This window comes from Tigriopus californicus, chromosome 7, assembly GCF_007210705.1.
Source record: "Tigriopus californicus strain San Diego chromosome 7, Tcal_SD_v2.1, whole genome shotgun sequence".
Classification (NCBI taxonomy): Eukaryota; Metazoa; Arthropoda; class Copepoda; order Harpacticoida; family Harpacticidae; genus Tigriopus; species Tigriopus californicus.
This window is the reverse complement of record NC_081446.1, coordinates 7,042,355-7,061,709: the sequence shown is the minus strand read 5'-3', so window position 1 is coordinate 7,061,709 and position 19,355 is coordinate 7,042,355. Positions and strand designations below refer to the sequence as shown.

Sequence of the window (19,355 nt, the reverse complement as noted above, 5' to 3'; positions counted from 1 at the left end):
GCATATTTTAACAAACAAAACCCCATAAACAGCAACCAATTGAGCACTTTCAAAGAATGGCTTTTGCTGAAGATGAGTTATATTACTTACAAGTAGGGGTTTCCTTGGGTATAAAAACTGGTGATCTCCAAGAGACACTAGAATTTCCCTCCCATGCTGTGAAACCAGTACCTATCCCGGACACCCTGACACCATAGCTGTTGTATTGACAGCACCTGTGATTGTTATTGGAAATTTATATTTAGTTTACTCTTCAGATGTTGATCCACTGGAATGAGAGCATACTGTTATTAGAATATGTGCGTCCAGCTTAACAAATGGCTTAAAATATCATCCTGGGTTTGTTTTTTTGCAATTTTATTTGCATCTTGACATCCTTTTAATCCATAATTTTGATAACCTTAGTGATGACGGATGACATGTTGTTGTTGCTGTTCTTGTTGTTTTTGTTGTTCGAGACTAGGGTTTGTCCGGTGGGCAACCTTGCGTTTTCCATGGAGTACTAAATCCTGATTCTAAAATGAGATTGTCGGCTCCGGCACTGAATTACTACACGCATTTCCAAACGAGAATGGCTAAGTAGCCCCCAAAAAACATGTACAACAAACTGTTTTGCACAAAATCCATTTCCGAACTGAAGGATTCCCCCACAATCACATTAAACGGTCCGCTCATTTTTTGATCTAGCGTAGCCTGAAAGATAAAGGTATGAGTGATAAGTCAATGAGGATTAGTTCCTGGACTGGCATGATTGAAATAGTTCCGTTCCAAAACATGGAGTTTATATGGGTAGCAGATACAAACCAAACACATCTTAATAAATGTTTGTGCCTTAAACTACACGCAATCACAACCACAGCAGATACAAATTGTATAATTTTCCGTAGAAAACATAAAAAATGGCTGGTAAATTGGTGTTTAACACATTCAAAGTACATATAACGGTGCCTGAAGGGTAACTAAAGCCATATGTAACTCTTAGAGATTTTTTTTGAGGACTTCCTTACTGCTACTGGGATTGGAATCCCAGCAGTTCAAGACGAGAAGATTATTCATTTTACTTGACTTTTATTTATATATATTATTTGATCGACCAACGAATTAGAATTGGCTGATCTGGCTAATCCTTGAATATAAGGTTGATCCGGAATTTTAGTCAAAAACTTCAATGTTCCTAGTAAAACATCTTTGGACCTGCTCGAGCTTTTGCAAACCTGCTGAACTAATTGGAGCCCAAATGGGCGAGGCATATTCAAGATGCGGCTGAACAATCGACTTGTACAGAGTTAGCATCGTGATGCTGTCTCTGTACTTAAACGTGCGATATATCCAACCACATGTTTGAAAAGCTTTACCAACTTTGAACTGGATATGCTCATCGAACTTTCCATCATCTTGGAGGACTACACCTAAATCCTTCATGGATGTGACCTGCTCAATATCCTTACCTTCATATGACTTTTTATTTTTATAGAATTGTGTTTGGCTTGGATCTGGGACCCGAATTAACGTGTTACCGAACTCTGGCTTTTGAACAAGGATGTTGATAGGAGAACTTTTGTACGAAATTGCTCAGGTACTGTAAATTTGTTGTTGCCCCAGACTCGTCTCTTTCCTTTTTGTGATCAAGTAGATCACATTTTCAGAGGTGTTCAAAATGGAATTTATATCTACTTTAAACAAACCAGAAAGGTTGGTTCACAAAGCAAATACGGTGGCAAATGGCCAAGTTGCCATAACAAAATGTGTTTGGATGACGCCTTATACTGAAACATCATTAGGCACCAAGGCTAAATTAGAGGCCAAAGATTCAGCACATAATTTGTCATGGTCAGCACTTAATGTAAGTACATCGAAATCAACCCAAAACAATTAGAGGTTCGATTGTCAGTGTCAAGCAATGTTCATAAGCTACTCTCACTACTCCTTTTTAGAGGGGGAGGAGATAAGTCACTAGCCTTGCAAAGGACCTAGAAAGAATCTATTCTTGGGTTACTGAGAGTAATATGCCCTAGACCGGAATGACCTTCGGCTCAACTTCTTTGAATACTCCACTCGTAGATAATGGAGGTAAAGATCTTGAGCAGGTCTCATCTATGAAAGATTTATGTGTAGTTCTCCAAAATAATGGAAAGAAATGGATCATATCCAGTTGAAAGTGGGTAAAGCATTTGAAATGTGTGGTTGGATATATTGCACGTTTAAGTCCAGAGATAGCATCACGATGCTAACTATGTACAAGTCGATTGTTCAGCCACATCTTGAATATACTTCACCCATTTGAGCTCTAATGAGTTCAGCAGTTTGCAAAAGGTCGAACAAGTCCAAAGATATTTCACTAGGAACATCACAGGATTGAGAGAGCTCTCATATTGGGAGAGACTAGAAAAGTTGGGACTTTACAGTGTTCGGAGAAGGTACGAAAGGTACGTCTTCAAAAGCATCCGCGACCTTTGTCCCAACCCAGGATTTAGGGTCATTTCTAGCGACCGTAGAGGCTTAATAGGCGTTTTGAGAGCACCTTCCAGCCCTCAAGAATCCAGGATAGTTCGAACAATGAAATCCACTTCTCTTCTTTCTCGGGCTCCTTCATTGTTTAATTTGCTTCCCTCTGATATTCGTAGGGAATACGTAGGCCTTGTTGATCCGGTAGCATCTTTCAAGTCATACTTGGACAATTTTTTAGATAGCGTTCCAGATCAACCCTTCATTCAAGGACTAGCTCGGTCTGCCAACTCAAATTCGTTGGTAGAACAAAATGTCATATAAAGATTGAAAGGTAATAAATAGACGAATTATAACCTTTCATTTTATTAGTACTGGGGACTGCATTCCCTGTCACTTTTAGAAAAGCCCGTGAAAAAACAAAACAAAGAAAAAGAAGCCAGAAAGAGTCTTTGTTGTTTTGGATTTACAATGAGATTTGATGATATGAATGAAGAAAGTGGGAATGTTGAAATTAAAAGTGTTCTTTTCCATGTCTATTCCCGGATAAAGAAAAAAAGAATAACTTTACAAGCAGAGAAATTACTGAGATGCACGACATATTTTTACTGTGCATTGCACATGGGACTAAAGTAGATTTTGAGACATTTAGAACATCATTTCCTACATTTGATATTGATGTTTCACATCATAAACCAGAGCTGTATGAAAAAACAACAATTTCAGAACATTGTGGTTAACTGAAAGGATAGAAAAATTCCTTCATATGACTATATAGTTTGAGTTTTGATATGCAGTCACAGAGCCACGAAAGTACAGGGTGGCCTAGGTCAAGTGTTATATATATTTTTCAGCTTATGATGGCCATGAAGCAATTGTAAAACGTGATCTTACAGGCTAAATACCTGTGTTTAGTTCATCCTATGAAATTTTACATCCATTATTCAAAATGACCGCCCTTGACCACAGCCTGCAGACGGCAGTTGAAGTCTTGGGCAGCACATGCTATTTGTTCCTGTGGGAATTCATCCTAAGCTTGGTCAAGATTTCGCCCTAAAATGGTCCAGGCTCCATTCATGCCTTGGCCTCCAGGATCAACCACAGGGAAAAGTCCAGAGTATTTCGGCCAGGATTGCTGCAAGGCCACTCTTCCTAAAAATGAAGGCTGGAATATTCATCTGGCGCCATGCTGGGGTGATTTTGGCAGTATGTGAAGTTGTTCCATCCTTCTGGAAGGTCTATGGCTTGTCATTGTATGGGTCATATGCGCATGGCTTGATGCCTTCTCCAGGATGGATTTCATATACACTTCTTTGTTAGTTTTGAAAACCAAAAAATGATCACTTTACCCTTGATACATATTGAATTCGTATGAATGATGGATGTGAACTTCATGTTGTTTGGTCTTTTGATTATGAAATGCATTTGAAAATCCCACCGAGTTACCTCTTTTTCAATGCATCAGATATATTTCTGTCAACACAGTTTTGTGCAAGAGCTTTGTAACAAAAAACTTCTCAATGGACACCTTTATCTCATTGTGCAAAAGGACTCTTTGTTGTTAAGCCCATACAAACTACATACCATAACACTTTTAGATTATATTTTTAATGGCTGAAAGCGTGTATACCTGCCAAAAGCAACTAGATTTTGGTTCAAGTAATCACCATAAATAGAATGGTGTTAAGAAGGGAGGAATTAAACAATAGAATACTGTAGTACATTGGCTATTTTACATTTCTTGGTAATTTTTACATTTTACACCCAGTTTGATAAAAAAAACATATCACCAGACAAGGTGATGAAAATAACATTAGTGATAAACGTTATTGATCTAAATACCAAAGTTTTAACAAAACTCACACGTTTTTTGACCTAGTGAAGAGCTAGTGCTTTCGTTGTCTGCCCTTTAACCACTTTCCACCTCCATGTCTAGAGAACTCCTTGGCTTGGCCACCTTTCTCCTGGAGGGCCTGGGATTTCGGCGATTCCTCTCCCAAACATTCTTGACCAGTTAAGAGGTTCAAAAAATTACTTTTCTTCACCCTGTTGGCCTCTTGGCAGTTTAGCCTATCTCCTAGTACCGATCCAATATCCTCATAATGATCATAGAGTTGGGTCTTGAACCTTTTCTTGATGACACGCAAAATAGCCGATGAGCCTTGGCCATCCTTCAAAAGTTCGAGGACCATTTTCTGCTTGGCTTTGAGGTCCATTTCAACAAAATTAATAGATGTTCGATTCTTTAATGAGTATAAATGATTCAACACAAGACTCCCCAAATAATTTGCTAGTAAAAGAAAAGCCAAATCTGAGAGACATTGTTCTTAACACTTGACCTGGGCCACCCTGTAAAAAGATGAGAGTAATAAGATTAAGATTAGTTTAAGATATACATATGTAAAATTAATTTAAAATCATCTCCACACGGAAAACGACATATATCAATTCACCTATTCATCTAACAAAGTCACAGCTGAGAACAGAGAACTTAATGAACCATGTATAGTAAGAATAGATCCTTCAGAGACAGCCAATCATCATTTACTTTTGAAACAAACACAAGTAAACCAATTAAACTTTGCAAAGTCTAATCATGACATTCTAAATGTTTAACAAAAAGGAAAAGGTTTTGAAGGATGTTTTTTGCGAGAGGATACACTCCCCTTTAAACCGCTCGGCTACTACAACTCCTTTCATACTTTGCACAAATGCACATTATTTTAGCAAAAATCTTTCCTGATTTGAACTAGAGGATGAAGATGACCAAGAGAGCAATAAATTATTAACAAAAATCAGTTGGAGATAGCTTCCTTGGACTTTTTTCAAAGATCCCCTCTCTTTACCAGGACTTGAACGGTTACAGAATAAACGATTTTTTTCATATTTCTTTTCATTGCTAACATAAATCAAGTATTCAACAATTGCAGGCAGCGCCACAGCAAGTATCAGGGCTTGAGTAACGATGTTTCAAGGAACGGCGTTTCTTGTAACGCGTTATTTCTTGAAAACGCTACAGTAACGGAACGGTTTTTTGCCCTCCCATTACCGTTATTTCTTCACTACTTAACAAGCGAAAGTATAAATGTATTAAGTTTTCCCACCCGATTTTTCTTTATATTCTGTAGCCAATGCAATGCCTTACTTGCCATTGATGGAATCAAATATTGTTTTTTTTGTTTCACGTCATATTTACCAAACGTTGAAAAATCGCATAAGCGTTTTTTCCCAGTTTTATGTCCTCGTTCTTCAGCCCGTTGTGGGCTCCCTGAATTGGGCGGCTGACATATACACCATAGAAGAAGTTACATAAAAAGGTAAAAACCGAGTTTGTTGTGTTTGTTTTCTGCATCTGAATCGGTAACCAGTGGACAGTACCATTCTAACTGATGAAAAGCAGCGCCTCTACAATCACAACTCAAAAACTTTACCCTAGCAGCCGGTCAGCTGACATTCATTCGCTCTGAAAACTAGTCCGCCTGGCTAGTTCTCATCGCACTCTCTAGGAATTGCTTCCTCTATGTATATACTCGGTAATTGCATTTCGCTTTACTGGTGACCCCGATCTTTTCTACCAGCATAATCCATTGAACATTTGCCCCCATGTTTGCCCCAAACAGCTGGGGAGTCAGCTGTCGTTTTGACAATCAGTTGAAAAATGTAGGACTCGATCCTAGCAATAGAAATAAAGCTTCCAAATATACCACACTGTTGTAAGAATTGCTGATAGCCGCGCATGCTCAACTGCGCAGATTTCGAAATGTCGGCGTTTCCGACATTAGGTTTGGTTTGGTTAGGTCAGGTCAGGTCAGGCCAGGCTAAGCTAGGCTAGTTTATTTTAAGTTAGTTTAGGTTGGGATAGTATGGTATCAACATTGGATTTACTTCTTCTATCCCCATATGTGTGGGATTTTCGCCGTATATTACGATGACAATTGTCTCCCAAGCTCTTTGGGGCAAATGGTCAATGGATTATGCGCATAGATCTTTTCTCCGTTGTTGAAAAGCGATTTGGCGTAAATTGTGATGAGCATCAATGATCAAAAATCTTCCGTTGACTTCAAGCAGCCTCTTTATACCATGAGGGACCTTCAGGACGGTATCACCGCCGCGGTTCGAGCCGCTTTAGCGGGTTGTACACCGGGGGGCACAACATCGCCCATTGTCAGTGCGTTGACCCCTAAACTTCTGTCTTTCGATCCTGACGACGCCGAGTTGTGGTTTTCAGCCGTAGAGGAGGAGTTCAAGGTCAAAGGTATAAACGTAGACAGTATCAAATACTCGCACACCCCGGCCGCAATCGACTCTTCATCTTGTCGTTTGATTGGGGACATAATGATGTTACCCTCGTCCCCCAACGTCAACAACGCACGTTGTCTGAGCTCAGCACATATTCACTCATTCTAAAACACATCTCTGGCAAATCCAACTCCGCAGTAGATGCCCTCTCTCGCTCACCTCCGGGAATCTACCGATAGTGAATCATTGACGAGCGTTGCGGCTATCCGTAGTTCTATCGACTTCAGTGAGCTGACTGAAGCCCAAATCTTAGATCCAGAATTCTCTGTTGTGAAGTCTTGAACTAGTTCGATGTTTTAAAATTTCGAAGTCGACGGTGGATACTCGCTCCTTTGCGATATATCACAAGGACATCATCGCCCTTGGGTTCCAAGCACTCTTAGGAGAAGAGTATTTGACTTTATATTTACATGGCCTTAGCCACCCATCCATTTGATTGACTGTCCGTATGATATATAATCGCTTCATTTGGCACGGAATGGCTTCTCAATGCCGTAATAGACTGCCAGAGGGCTAAAATTCACCGTCATGTAAAAGCTCCTGCTCATTTCCCCATCCCTTCGGACCGATTTAGCCACAACCATGTCGACTTGGTCGAACCTCTTCTACTAAGCCACGAATTCACGCATCTACTGACAGTTGTGGACCGCTTTACGCGATGGCCTGAAGTTTTACCCCACTCCTCAACAGACAGTGCTTTTGTTGCTCGTGCCTTGTTACATGGCTGGATTGCCTGTTAAGGTGTCCCACAAGACATTACGTCAGACCGTGGAGCGCAATTTACAAGTCGTCTTTGGAACTCCTTGGCAGACCTCTACGGTTCAACTCTTCACAGAACGACGTCTCGCCACCCTTGTTCCAACGGTCTTGTTGAGAGATTTCATCGCCATTTGAAGGCAAGCCTCAAGGTAGTGATTGCTGATGTTGGAGCTTCATGGGTCGACAATCTTCCGTGGGTTCTTCTTGGAATTCGTTCGGCTGTCAAAGAAGATCTGGGTACATCTTCAGCCGAAATTGTGTTTGGTTCGCCAACAATGGTCCCGGAGGATTTTCTCCCAAAAGAAATGGCTTCCACAACCGCCAGTGAACACCTTCGCCGATTGCGAGACATCGTTGGTTCACTTGCGCCCCTTTCAACTACCCGACATGCTGTAGTTTCCTCTCATGTTCCTAAAGCTCTCATGGAGGCCGCATTCGTTTTTGTAAAGCGAGACCCTAAGGGAGGACCCCTTCAAACCCCCTACATTGGGCTCTACAAGGTTTTACGCCCAGGGCGCAAAACTTTCTGTTTAGATTATGGAGGAAAAGAAGAGATTGTATCTGTGGACGGACTAAAACCTGCACACTTAGACCTCTCGACACCTGTCCCAGTTCTGTCCTCCAAAGCAAGGCCGCTGCCCTCAGAATGTAACCCAACCCGAAGAAACTTCCTCCATTCCGGATCCATCACCTGAAACTTTTCCTCTAAGATCACGACGATACCCTTCCCCTTCAATTTTTTGTTGATTGATTTTCACTAATTCTTCTTTTTCCGTTTTTCTCACCTTTTCACCGTTCGTCATCCATTCTTTTGTATTCAACCCATGTCCTCCTCTCTTCTGTGGGCTCCCTGAATTGGGCGGATGAAATATTCACCCGGCAATTGCATTTCGCTTCACCGTTACTTTTTCTAAAAACTATCAGTAACGGTAACGCGTTACTTTTTTGGGTCTTAAGCCCTGTAAGAAATATAATGTATTTTTTTCTTCATATATTCCCCGGTCTCCTTTGTGTTCCTTCAAGAGATATTTTCTCCACTTTTCTACTTTGGCACTGCCACTATAAAAGATGTTCATAAGGCTGGCCAATTAACATATAAATTTTACATTTTGTGGTTAACTTTCCCCGCTTCTTGACTTCTCTTGCACGACTGCAGATTCTTCATTACTTGTAACAGGTTTCTTCCCATCTTGAAAAAGAACGCAACGGTAACCGGAGTGCTGCAAAAAGCGTTCTCTTACCTATGCCCTTTCATTTTTTGCAGAAATGTAACTCGTTACCTGTAACGTTACTTGTAACTCCGTCACTCAAGGGCTGCACTACACTCATCAGCTTAAATTTGAGTTCTAGCAATCACGAAATGAGAAAAATGTTACAAAAATGTATTACCTTGATCATTTCCGCTGCAGCTTGATTATCTCTCTCCAAAGGGCTCTTCTCTGCCGGTGCAAACTTTTCGCAAGCGATCTGACAAATCTCCATCATCTCTTTTCGCCGAGATTCGTTAGTGATGTCACTTTGGATGACAATGCCATAGTTGCAACGGATTTGATCCTTATCTTTATCTGTGTCGCCTTCAACCGGTCCTTGCTCTTGTTCTGCACCCATCTATTTTTGACAGAAACCGTAGATTAACAAACCATGTCAAAGACATTGCCCGCATTTTTCCAATAGACGAAATTACCCCTCAACTGGCCCTACACAACATCACTTGTTGGTTATCCCGCGGGAGACCCTTTCAAGCTCAAAATGCATTTGCCTCTTATCATTGGTTTAGTCATGGAGTACTCCATGGTTTAGGTTGCAAAAATGGAAACATGGCGAGGCTAAAGAAGTTTAGATCAAAAGCTTTTGGGAGCTCCCTACGTTAAAAATGGCATAATTTTTTAGCGGCTAGGTTGAAGTACAGGGTAGAAAGGCGTGGCCTAGAAGTATTTTTGACCTCCTTGTCGTTCTTCCTCGCTTTGCTAGGTTGAAAATAACGTCAATCTTAACTGGCTATGGATGGCGTCAAAATATTTGTGAAAAGTGGAAATTGTTCCATCATTGTCAGCAGCAACATAATTTGAATTAAACAACAGCACAGCTGATTGACTTAAAATAGCCTGTACCATATTTGAATATCTGTATTCTAATTTGTTAAACCAATGTTTAAATGGTGTATAAAACAAATGCCTTTGATTCAAAGCTCGCCGTAAAAGGTTATTTTTAACTGAGAATATCAAGGACTTGGAGTGACTTACGATGAAAAAGAAAAATAGCACCACAAAAGAGGAATCCTACCCAAGGCAAGATTGTGTGTTTCTGTCATCCATATATGCAGGTACCTCTGAAAAGGTTGTACGTAAGCTCTCTTTTTTGATGGGTCAATGATGCAGTTTGACAAAATTAGGAATATACTTTATTTACAGTCATGAAACACATAACACGGCCTATAGGGTTTGTCAAGTGAACGCGTACATAAACAACTGACGTTATTCCATGGAACAAAATCAAAGACATTCCCAGCCAAGCCGCATTGTGCATGCATTGAATTTTGACATTTATTCCAGTTTATATGCTTTTCTAAGCAAAAAGCATTGTGGTATTGAGCCAATTTGATAGTGCGCTCACCGAATTACACCAAATAAGTTCATTTTGTTGGGTTTTGTAACACAGCCCACTCAAAATTACTCGATTATTGAAAATTCAACGGGCGGATAGTGCGAGTTGACTGTGATGTTTGTTTTAGGTCTCCCTCCCAAAAATACCCAAAATCAGGGTGTTGGACCACATTCTTCCTTGAATTTCCTTGACTTGACATGCCCTATATAGCTTTCATCAACAAGCCACCCTTAATATAACCATTTTTCTAGCTATATCACTCCTATAATGATCACCTGACTGACTATTATCCTTTTTCTCGGCTTGAGAATCTTATCATTTAGATTTTTAACTTAGCTCTGGGTCAAGAGCATCGCACAAATTGATAAGTATTGTGCCTCCTGAATTGATAGCAAATTTTTCCAATCATTGCTCTATGATAAAGGGGATCTACGGTCTCTAAGGCGTGGCTAATCTTCTTGATAAACAAGCCTCTGAGATTAAGAGGAGCAAAACAAATTGAAGGGTAAAGAAATGCTTCTTAATGGACATTTGCGAACAGAGGATGGATATCAAAAATAAGTTGAATTTTCATATAAACTTATATTTAGACTTCTAACTGAAATTGATACTCATAAAATTGTGATCGTCGAATAACGAACTACAAAAAATACAAAAAATGTACAAATAGTATTTACATTTGCACTTAAAATAACCTGGTGGTTCAAATAGGTAGCTGTACTATTGCTCGAACAAGCTTGCAAGCCTGAAAAATCATGTTTACAGATAAGGTTGATCGGATAAGTTATCCGCCTGTCGAAGTAAATAAGTCTTTAACAGGTTCAAAGAGGATACTGCACAAAGAAATCGAACCACTGACTTCGTCTAACAATTACCCAACAAATCTATTATTATCATCGTTGATTTTCTAAACCACAATTTCTAATAGGCATTCTTACAAATCTTTAAAGTGCTTCTTTAAAGTGTTTATTCAACTCTTTTCCCTCGCTCCACTGATAAGTTCAAAACAGGAAATGAAAGCGCAGAATGGCAAAAGTGGATTACTCACGCTTCTGGTTATCTTCGAAAGGGGAAAAATGATTGCAAAACTCGAGAAGTCAGTTTTACCTTGGGTTGTTTTAGTTCTGCTTCCATCCTCCGACCTCTCACAACTAATGGAAGGACATGGCCATTGCCTCGAATAGGTAGGTGATTTGAGACATATTTGGCTCTTTCATTAAGTAGATTATTGTAACAGCGGACAGGCACCCCCGCGGCTCAACGAAAAGAGGCAAATTTGTCGGAGGAAAAGCAGCCTATAAAGGTGGGAGAGCACCTTTCCACACTCATAACAATTCGTCCGGTTTCAAGGGGTAGCCCCACTGACATGGTTTTCGCTAATAGTGCTACTAGGGCCAAGAGTATTGCTTTGTCCAACTTCACATGGACTGAATGGCCATTAATGATGATATCCATGACCGTTTTTTCTATTTTGAGAACACTTAAAAGACCTACCAAAGTACTAGAACTTACCAAAAACATGGCGAAGACTTTGAAAAAATAGCTAGAACAGAATTGGGCCTTAGCTGCTGACAAATTGGGCACGATCTTGGTACTTCGGTCGAAATTGTTGTCTCCAAACTGACTTGCGAGGCTCAACTGGACTGCGGGGAGTCGTGATTTGTGAATACTGCATTATGTACGTACTCTATTGAGGCTTCAAAAAAACGGACCACTTCCTTCCTGTTGTCCCTACCTTCATTCGTTTGAAGAACCCATGGAAAGAGGAGAAAAGTGGAAAGTAATGTCGGGTTGCACAAAGCGTACCCCTCGAAAAATGTTAGGGATAAACCGAAATTGTGCCGCAGGCTTTCAGTCAGAGTAAAGTCAAGAAAACATGCACAATGATTGTTTTGTTCCACAATCCTGATCATCAGAAGCGAGAATAGGGTCATTCAGGCAAAAGCTGTTTGATGATGTCCCAACAAGTTTTGTCAGGCCACTTCTGGTTCTGGGCTCAGTATTCGTTGTTGGAAGATTGAATTACAGTTCCAGTCTATTCACTGTGAATAGATTGATTTCTCTAACATTAAGCTTCATAAGATGAAATTTTAATGCTTATCAACGAGCAAAAAGTTACTTGTACTTTATAAAACGGATAAACTATTTCTGGATTGCTGGTCTTTGAATTTTAAATGATTTACAATTAAAATTGCATTTCCACATCATAAAATTCGTGCTTCAATCTCCGTTGAGGGTGGTACTCAGGTGATACAGACCCTCATGTGTCCTTTCCCACTTGGGGCATTGATCATGAACAAGGCAGTAGTGACGAAATTACAAGTAATGAAGTCACAGTATTTTGTTCGTATTTTCGCAAAAGGAACTGTAATCTCATTACGCTTTAAGATGATGCAATTGTAACGACCCAAATAACCCAAAAATAACTCGTTACTCGCTCCTTTTTTTCACGCTCAAGAGCGGCCTTTAATTTTTTGTTTCATTATTGACAACAGATGATACTTTTGTTTTAGATGTGAAATATCAAAATGATGTTTACTACAGAAAAAGGTAAAACATTGAACACTAATACTCGGTAAGTATCTCAGAAGAGGCTAGATATTTGGAAGAAACTAAAACTATCTAATAGAATGCTGTTAAACATTATCATTTTGAAATGTTTTTGAAGACAGTTTCAAAGAATATCGAAAAAAAACTGAAGTCAACAAATCCGTTTTCTTTGTGTTGATTTTTCAAAAAAGGCAAAATCGATTTTGCAACGTAACCTAATTTATGATACCTTTAACCGTAGAAAACCAAGTATCTATGCCTTTAACCAATAAAACTGTCTAAGATAATGCAGTGTTAAGCAAATAAACATTACCAATGCTCATTAATTAGTGTAATATGTCGCCGGCAGGAAGGCTTCAAATTTTAGGACTGTCTGATACAAACAGCGAAATATAGTCTTGTTGGGACAAAAAAGCCTGAAATATTGATCATTTGAATTTTAGTAGAGGTAATTGTGACGAAAAACGCCATTACAGTTTTTGGCCAGTAACGGTTGTATGATGAATTACTCTTTATGGCCAAAGTAATTATTGTAAATGTAATCCGTTCCTTTTATTAAGGAACGACTAACGCGAATACAAGCTCTCATACAAAATGATGTTCTCCTTCACACTCCTAGATGCTTTCATGTTCACTCTGTTCCAGGATTTTCTTTTTAGGTCATAGTCTCAGTGTATTCATTTGGTGGCCTTGACCAAAACCATGGAGTACGGCAGTAGTGGAGTGGAAAGCTCTCTGAAACCTCGCTAGAAGACGTTTCAGTATTGCTTTACCTCCTAAGCGAATGGTTGAACATGAAGATGGAATTCATTGAGCATTCTGTCAGCGGGAATGCATCTGATCAGGAGGTAACGCATAGCTCTACAAAACCTCGCTAGAAGACGTTCGATCTTCGACCGAGCTTTCCACTCCACCACTGACGTACTCCATGCCAAAACAGACCATTTGTCGCAGTGCATACCGTCCCATCACTAACACACAACTCTACATTCATCATGGTCTGCGAGAAGCACGGCATGGGCTAGATTAACTTCTACGAGAAAATAATCCATCTAAAAAGAAAAGAGACTCATCGCACGGACAATCTTGAATTAAGGAAAGATACATTGTCACAATTTACCATGTCGCCTTGTCCAAATTGTATTCCTGCATCACGAAATGAACAAAGATACAGAATTGGTTAGAAATAGTCCCACAATTTGACAGGCACATGATGAATATTTTTGACCAAACTAAGATATCTGAAAGATTGTCCAACATAAGAATCCCGTCTAATGCTACCAGAGCTGTCGAATACAGGACCAAATATAGCACTCCCCAAAACATAAATTCGCACAAGAAATAAGGGGCACTCAAAACCAAGACAATGCACTCAAAGAATTAGGCTCGCTTCTGCTCTTGCTTCTTATGAAATTTGTCTATACGTCTCAATAATTGTGTGGATTAGGCAAAGGGAACATTTACGAGATGGAAATGTATGAAGCACTGAAATATAGAAGGGGGAAAATGGACACGGGCCGACAATTGACATTTTGAAATCCGCTAAACATGTTTCATTCTCCTTCCAATGAGACTGCCCCAGGCCAATATAATTACAAATTTCAATTTTCAGCTCAATCTAATGGCTTCTGAAAGCTCGATACGTAACTTAGAATGAATAAGCTAACAATTCTATGCCCTTTTATGCCCTGCGCTTTAAGAAGGTATGGATTTTGATTGAGTTGAAATTTGAACTACGTAGCTGGAGTGCCTTTGGCTCAGTCTCATTTGAAGCAGAATGCAAAACGTTGACTTTATTCAGAGCTGCTTATTTTCAACCTTTGCGCATCCATCCATGTTTCAATGGTTCATGGAATGTCGTATGAAGTGTTGACAGATAGTTAAAAACTTTTATATTTAAGAAATCCAAGCATGCAATTCATAAGATCATTTGGATCAAGCACAAACCTAATCAATTATCAATAGGTTCATTGAATGATTCAAGATAAGTCACACAAAAATCGTCCTTGTCCAATTAAGCATTACTTTGCTATCTTTTCGGAACGTGAACTGTTGATTTATCTTATGTATTGTATGTTGTATGTGGTGTACCACTTATAACATTCTGATGCTACTTCATAGTTTTGGCTATCATCATAGGGTTCGGTGAGTTAATTTTCGTGAGCCACCTTATTCGTTTGGTTAGAGAATTATATCTCTCCCTTTTTTTAAATCGTTGCATGACCCATCGGCGAACTCGTGCACTTTGCTTTCTTGTTCTAAGGATATAAGGGTTTAATAAAACTAAAAGCGTTCACCAGGGGCAGCCATAAATCTGAAAATGTTAGAGACCCTATTGTAGGGGCATACTTTCTACCTTAAGCCAGAGACAGCTGAGCTAACGCGGACGGAATAGTCCTTTTCAAATCTTTTCAGCAAGAGGCCGACTTTTGACTGGATCAACAAACTCCTAATAGCAATGGCGCGCGGATTATAATCAATAGCAGTGGTGATTTCGCGTAAAAGTGACAGTACTTCGAGATTTCAAAGGCTCTATACCCCGTGAGAAAGACCTGGCTGGCTCCCACCACCGGTGCAGTGAAGGAATGGCCGTTAAACATTTTCCGTTTTTTGGTCAGCTGATATTTTGGTCCTTCGAGAAAAGACTAAAACCTAACCTAATGGTGCGTCTACACGAGAAACATTCTGTCACAAAATTTGCCTAACAATTTCGGAAATGTTTCGTATTTGACAAACACTTCATCTCTGAGCCGTCTACACGTGAAACTACCCGATCAAAACAGTTTGACAAATATTTTGATTAGATTTCTAATCAGATGAACTTGCAAGTGATCGTATCATTTCCCAATCGGTCATTCATTCAATATTTATGTTATGCACGCTAAATAAAATGATTAGTATAATGAACAGAGTGAAAACTGAGGAATGAAATTGGAAAAAAACACCGATGGGCACTATCATGATGAGAATGTTTCGCTTTCCAAAAAGGTTCTTTATTTTGCCAATTTCAATCTGTGCGGTCATGTGTTGGCTGAAACCAATTACTACTTGAAGACATGTTTTACCCCGTTCTATGAACTATACCATAAGCCACCTGATGATGCAATTTTAATAACATTTTCGCTTTTCGAAAGGTTTTCGACATTCATTTTGACTATAAATCATAAACCAATTGATTGGAAACGAAAACCCGACCAATTTTCCAACTCATTATAATCGTGAATAAATGGACAACAGTTCTCCAATAATATCACAAACTATTTAATAGCCGAGTACGGGTCGAAATATGACAAGAATATATAGTCCAAAGGTCATGTCAGAAACGTAAGCACAAATACAATAAGAGCATTAAACCATATTAAGACAATATGGATATTTACATACAGTTAACATTACAGATGCCATTGACTAAAAAGAGTTGAGTTTTATAGAACAAATAAGAACCCGCCCACAAGAACAGACGGCATTTGACAGGGAGGGTGATGGTCATGGGTAGCTTTAAGGTAATGAGTAAGTGAGTGGGTAGGACTCGGTCCGTTGAGATTCGACTGAACTGGCTTTCATGGCTAAATGGCGGGCAGGGAAATGGACGAAAGAGCAGCCAAAAGTGGCTGGCTGGTCTGGACGCTGGGGTCTCAAGGGTGTATGTACGTAGAGGACCGATCATGGGCGTGTGTGTCGGCCGAGGGCTGACTAATAACCGGCCAAGAACCTCCAGGTAGTATGGGCCGATGATTCCGTTGTCTCTGATGATATGATCCAACTTCAATCGGATCAGTCTTCTTTGGACGAGGTCAAGGAATCCATCCATCCATTCCATCCATTCATCTAGCTTTGGGTTGGCTCGCTCAAGTCTTGCTCACAGACGGATGTAAAAGAAGGGGCCGGGACCATGACCGGGCTGAGCCTGAGGACAGGCCCAAAGTGGGTGGGTTGACTGGGGTCGACACTTCCATTGTTTGGACGGGAGGAGATGAATCCGGATTCCGGAGATAGACGTTATGTTGGTTGGTTGATTGATGGATCGATCATCATTCAATCATTCAATCCTCGCTAGGGGATGGAAGTGTGACTACTGAATTAAGAGGGTATGGGATGACATCTGATGACTTTGAACAGTGATTGACAATTCCAGGCCCCTTCATACTCCAAGTTGGGGTTATCCTGCGTCAAAATGAACCACAATCAATACATTTTTCTTTGTTATAAACCATCATGGATCGAATGAGTTAAGTTCTGTACTGGCTGAAAATGGACACCTTGGTTGGAAGGGCTGGGGAGGATGCTGTCGTCCATGAAATATTTGCTCTTGGGCAAACAAACTTTAAACATGTTCAAATCGAGAAATGTTTGTGAAATTCTTGTGAAATGGCAAACAATGTTTGTCAAATGGCTAATTATTTGCCCAATTATTTGTCGTGTAGACGCACCATTTGAAAGCAACTTTTTTTCCGGATATTATGTGACCCAGGTCACTATTTATACATAAGAATTTGAAAGAATTGGCCAAATCAACACAAACGCATTATGCATTATTTATTCAATAAAGAGAAATCGGCCAAATCTGCCCTTTATTTGATAGAGGCTGACTCAAAAAGCGCCCTCTGATGTGCAAAACGTAAACCATTGTTCGTGCACCGTAATGGGGCTATAATCCCAACTTTCATTGGCTTGAGCGTTCTATCATAAAGTACTTTGAATGATCAGTAGGGCGAGTAAAATTATTGCACTAAAAACGACCAAATATTTCAAATATATTTGATCGAAAAAGCTGCATATATTAAAAAAAATATTAATTAAAGAAATGCATAAACGTACAAGTAGGACTTCGCATTTCTGTTTTTTGAAATGCACATTTGCCTTTGAAATCGGTCCGTTAGTTTTTTTTGCTTCATTTGCGTGCTCAAGTTCTCGAGATGGAGACCAAGACATCACTCTAGTGTGACCAGATCGCTAGCTTCCTTAGGATGGAATTGATTTGACCTAAAAAGAAGCTAGTGAATCAACGCCCAGATTGCTAAATAGATTTCGCACCAATCAATAAATGTTCAACTTTTCCTCTTGTTTGACAGTCACTTGGAGTGGTTTTCAGGAATTCTCCTACCTTCTGAAACAAATTTATATTTCTCTTTGTTCAGTGATAGTCCTACTTCCTCATGCACATTCTGAAATTTCTATAAAACCTGTGAAACTCTAAAGGCTAAATTGTATGTCGTTGCTTAACCTGCAAGGGGTAACCAGTGAGACCAGCCAGATCATTATGAAACACAAAAAAAGCACCAAACAACAGAACAACAGGCTCACCCAGTAGTTGAGAAGTCGACTGATTTGACCAGTGTAGAGGTTGAAGAGGTACCTCCACTTATAGTAGAGCAGGATGGGATAGTTTTAGAGGAATCAGTCTCAATGCAAATGTCACCCATTCTCCACTAATTCTGGTCGTGTCGGGTCCTTGTAGCGAAATGTCTATCTACAAATGTCCCATCTCCCCATCCAACGTCTCAGATCATTCTATTTTTTTTATGTCAATGAAGATGAACTTGAACTCGTGACTTCGCGCTTTTGATCTCGAGGTATAACATTAAAACTAGTATAAACTTTCAGATTTTGCCTTAAAATTGACGTAATGAGATCATTCTTAGTTCAGCCAATTTTTTCAGCCATTGCTTGGACTGCTCCTTGGTCTCGGGAGTGTGGAAGGACACTGCAGATTCAATCATTGTTATCACTGACCTCAGAAATGTTTCTCCAAGGTTAAAATGCAGCTTTTTGAAGTCTTTGGCACACAGGACTCGCCCAGCTCTCTGGTCTTGAGAAGCTTGGGCACCCATTTTGCAGACTTCTTTACAAGGCCATGATCGAGGTGCAGAATGTTTTTGATGGTTCCATGACAGAGATCAAACTCACTTGCAAGTTGCTTGGTGTTTACACAGCAATCCTCATCCACATATTTGCTAACATTTACTTTTGTCCACTTTTGGGCACTTGGCATCCAAAAGTCTAGTTGATTCTCAAAATTGCCTACCCTGCGTCCAGGGTTAGCCATCCCTGCTTGAGCTTTTCTTGAGCATAGGTGAGTGCAGTCCCCAGGTGTACTCACGGACCTTGAGTATACATGTACACTCGAGGATGCTCAAGTCCGGAGAGTGTACTTGACCCGAATATCGTTCAAGAATTGGTATGTTGCGTAACAATTCAAAAAGGAGTAGGCTTGACTATGCTTCAAGCGTACTAGCCATTTTGAATTAATGCGCTGAACAGGATTCGAAAATCTCGAGATGGCTATTCAGTCTAGGATAGAATTAAGAGGTCTTGAAGACGTTGACGACCTCCAGGTAATTACTCGCGAAGCTCAACTCGAAGCGATTTGAGAAGAGTTCACTCACTTGCAATCCAAATAAGTCGTCTCCAAATCCTCGAGGTTGAATCAAGTCTCGCCGTTTCATATTGCGTTTCTTAAAGCACCCGTGCTAGAGGTGGAATTGGTTCAGGAGAGGTGGGACACGATCAAAAGCATACTATTATTCTGTGCCTTAAAGCTCCGCTCACACTCTTGATTGTGGAACAAAGCCATGACCACCATCCTCATTTTGGTGTTAACCATCCGGTTGGCATATTACGCCAAAAGTATTGGATTTCTTCGTGGCCGAGAATTGCTAAAGAAAGTTTGATTAAGTAATCGGAAATGTCAAATTCAA

General features: G+C 39.9%; 1 protein-coding gene and 1 long non-coding RNA gene across 2 annotated transcripts; one reads left to right on the top strand and one right to left on the bottom strand.

The window, feature by feature from the left end:
- Positions 1–348: 348 nt before the first annotated feature.
- LOC131884104 (dynein axonemal light chain 4-like) lies at positions 349–11,742 on the bottom strand. The gene is made up of 3 exons (XM_059231762.1): positions 11,620–11,742; positions 8,893–9,111; positions 349–693 (listed from the first exon to the last, which is right to left on the bottom strand). Exons 1-3 carry the CDS (start codon positions 11,626–11,628, stop codon positions 550–552), a joined length of 372 nt encoding a protein of 123 aa, XP_059087745.1. The 5' UTR covers positions 11,629–11,742; the 3' UTR covers positions 349–549.
- Positions 11,224–13,988, top strand: LOC131884105 (uncharacterized). The gene is made up of 3 exons (XR_009373685.1): positions 11,224–11,291; positions 13,303–13,364; positions 13,598–13,988. It is a non-coding gene; the product is annotated as an uncharacterized LOC131884105 (long non-coding RNA).
- The last annotated feature ends 5,367 nt before the right edge of the window (positions 13,989–19,355 follow it).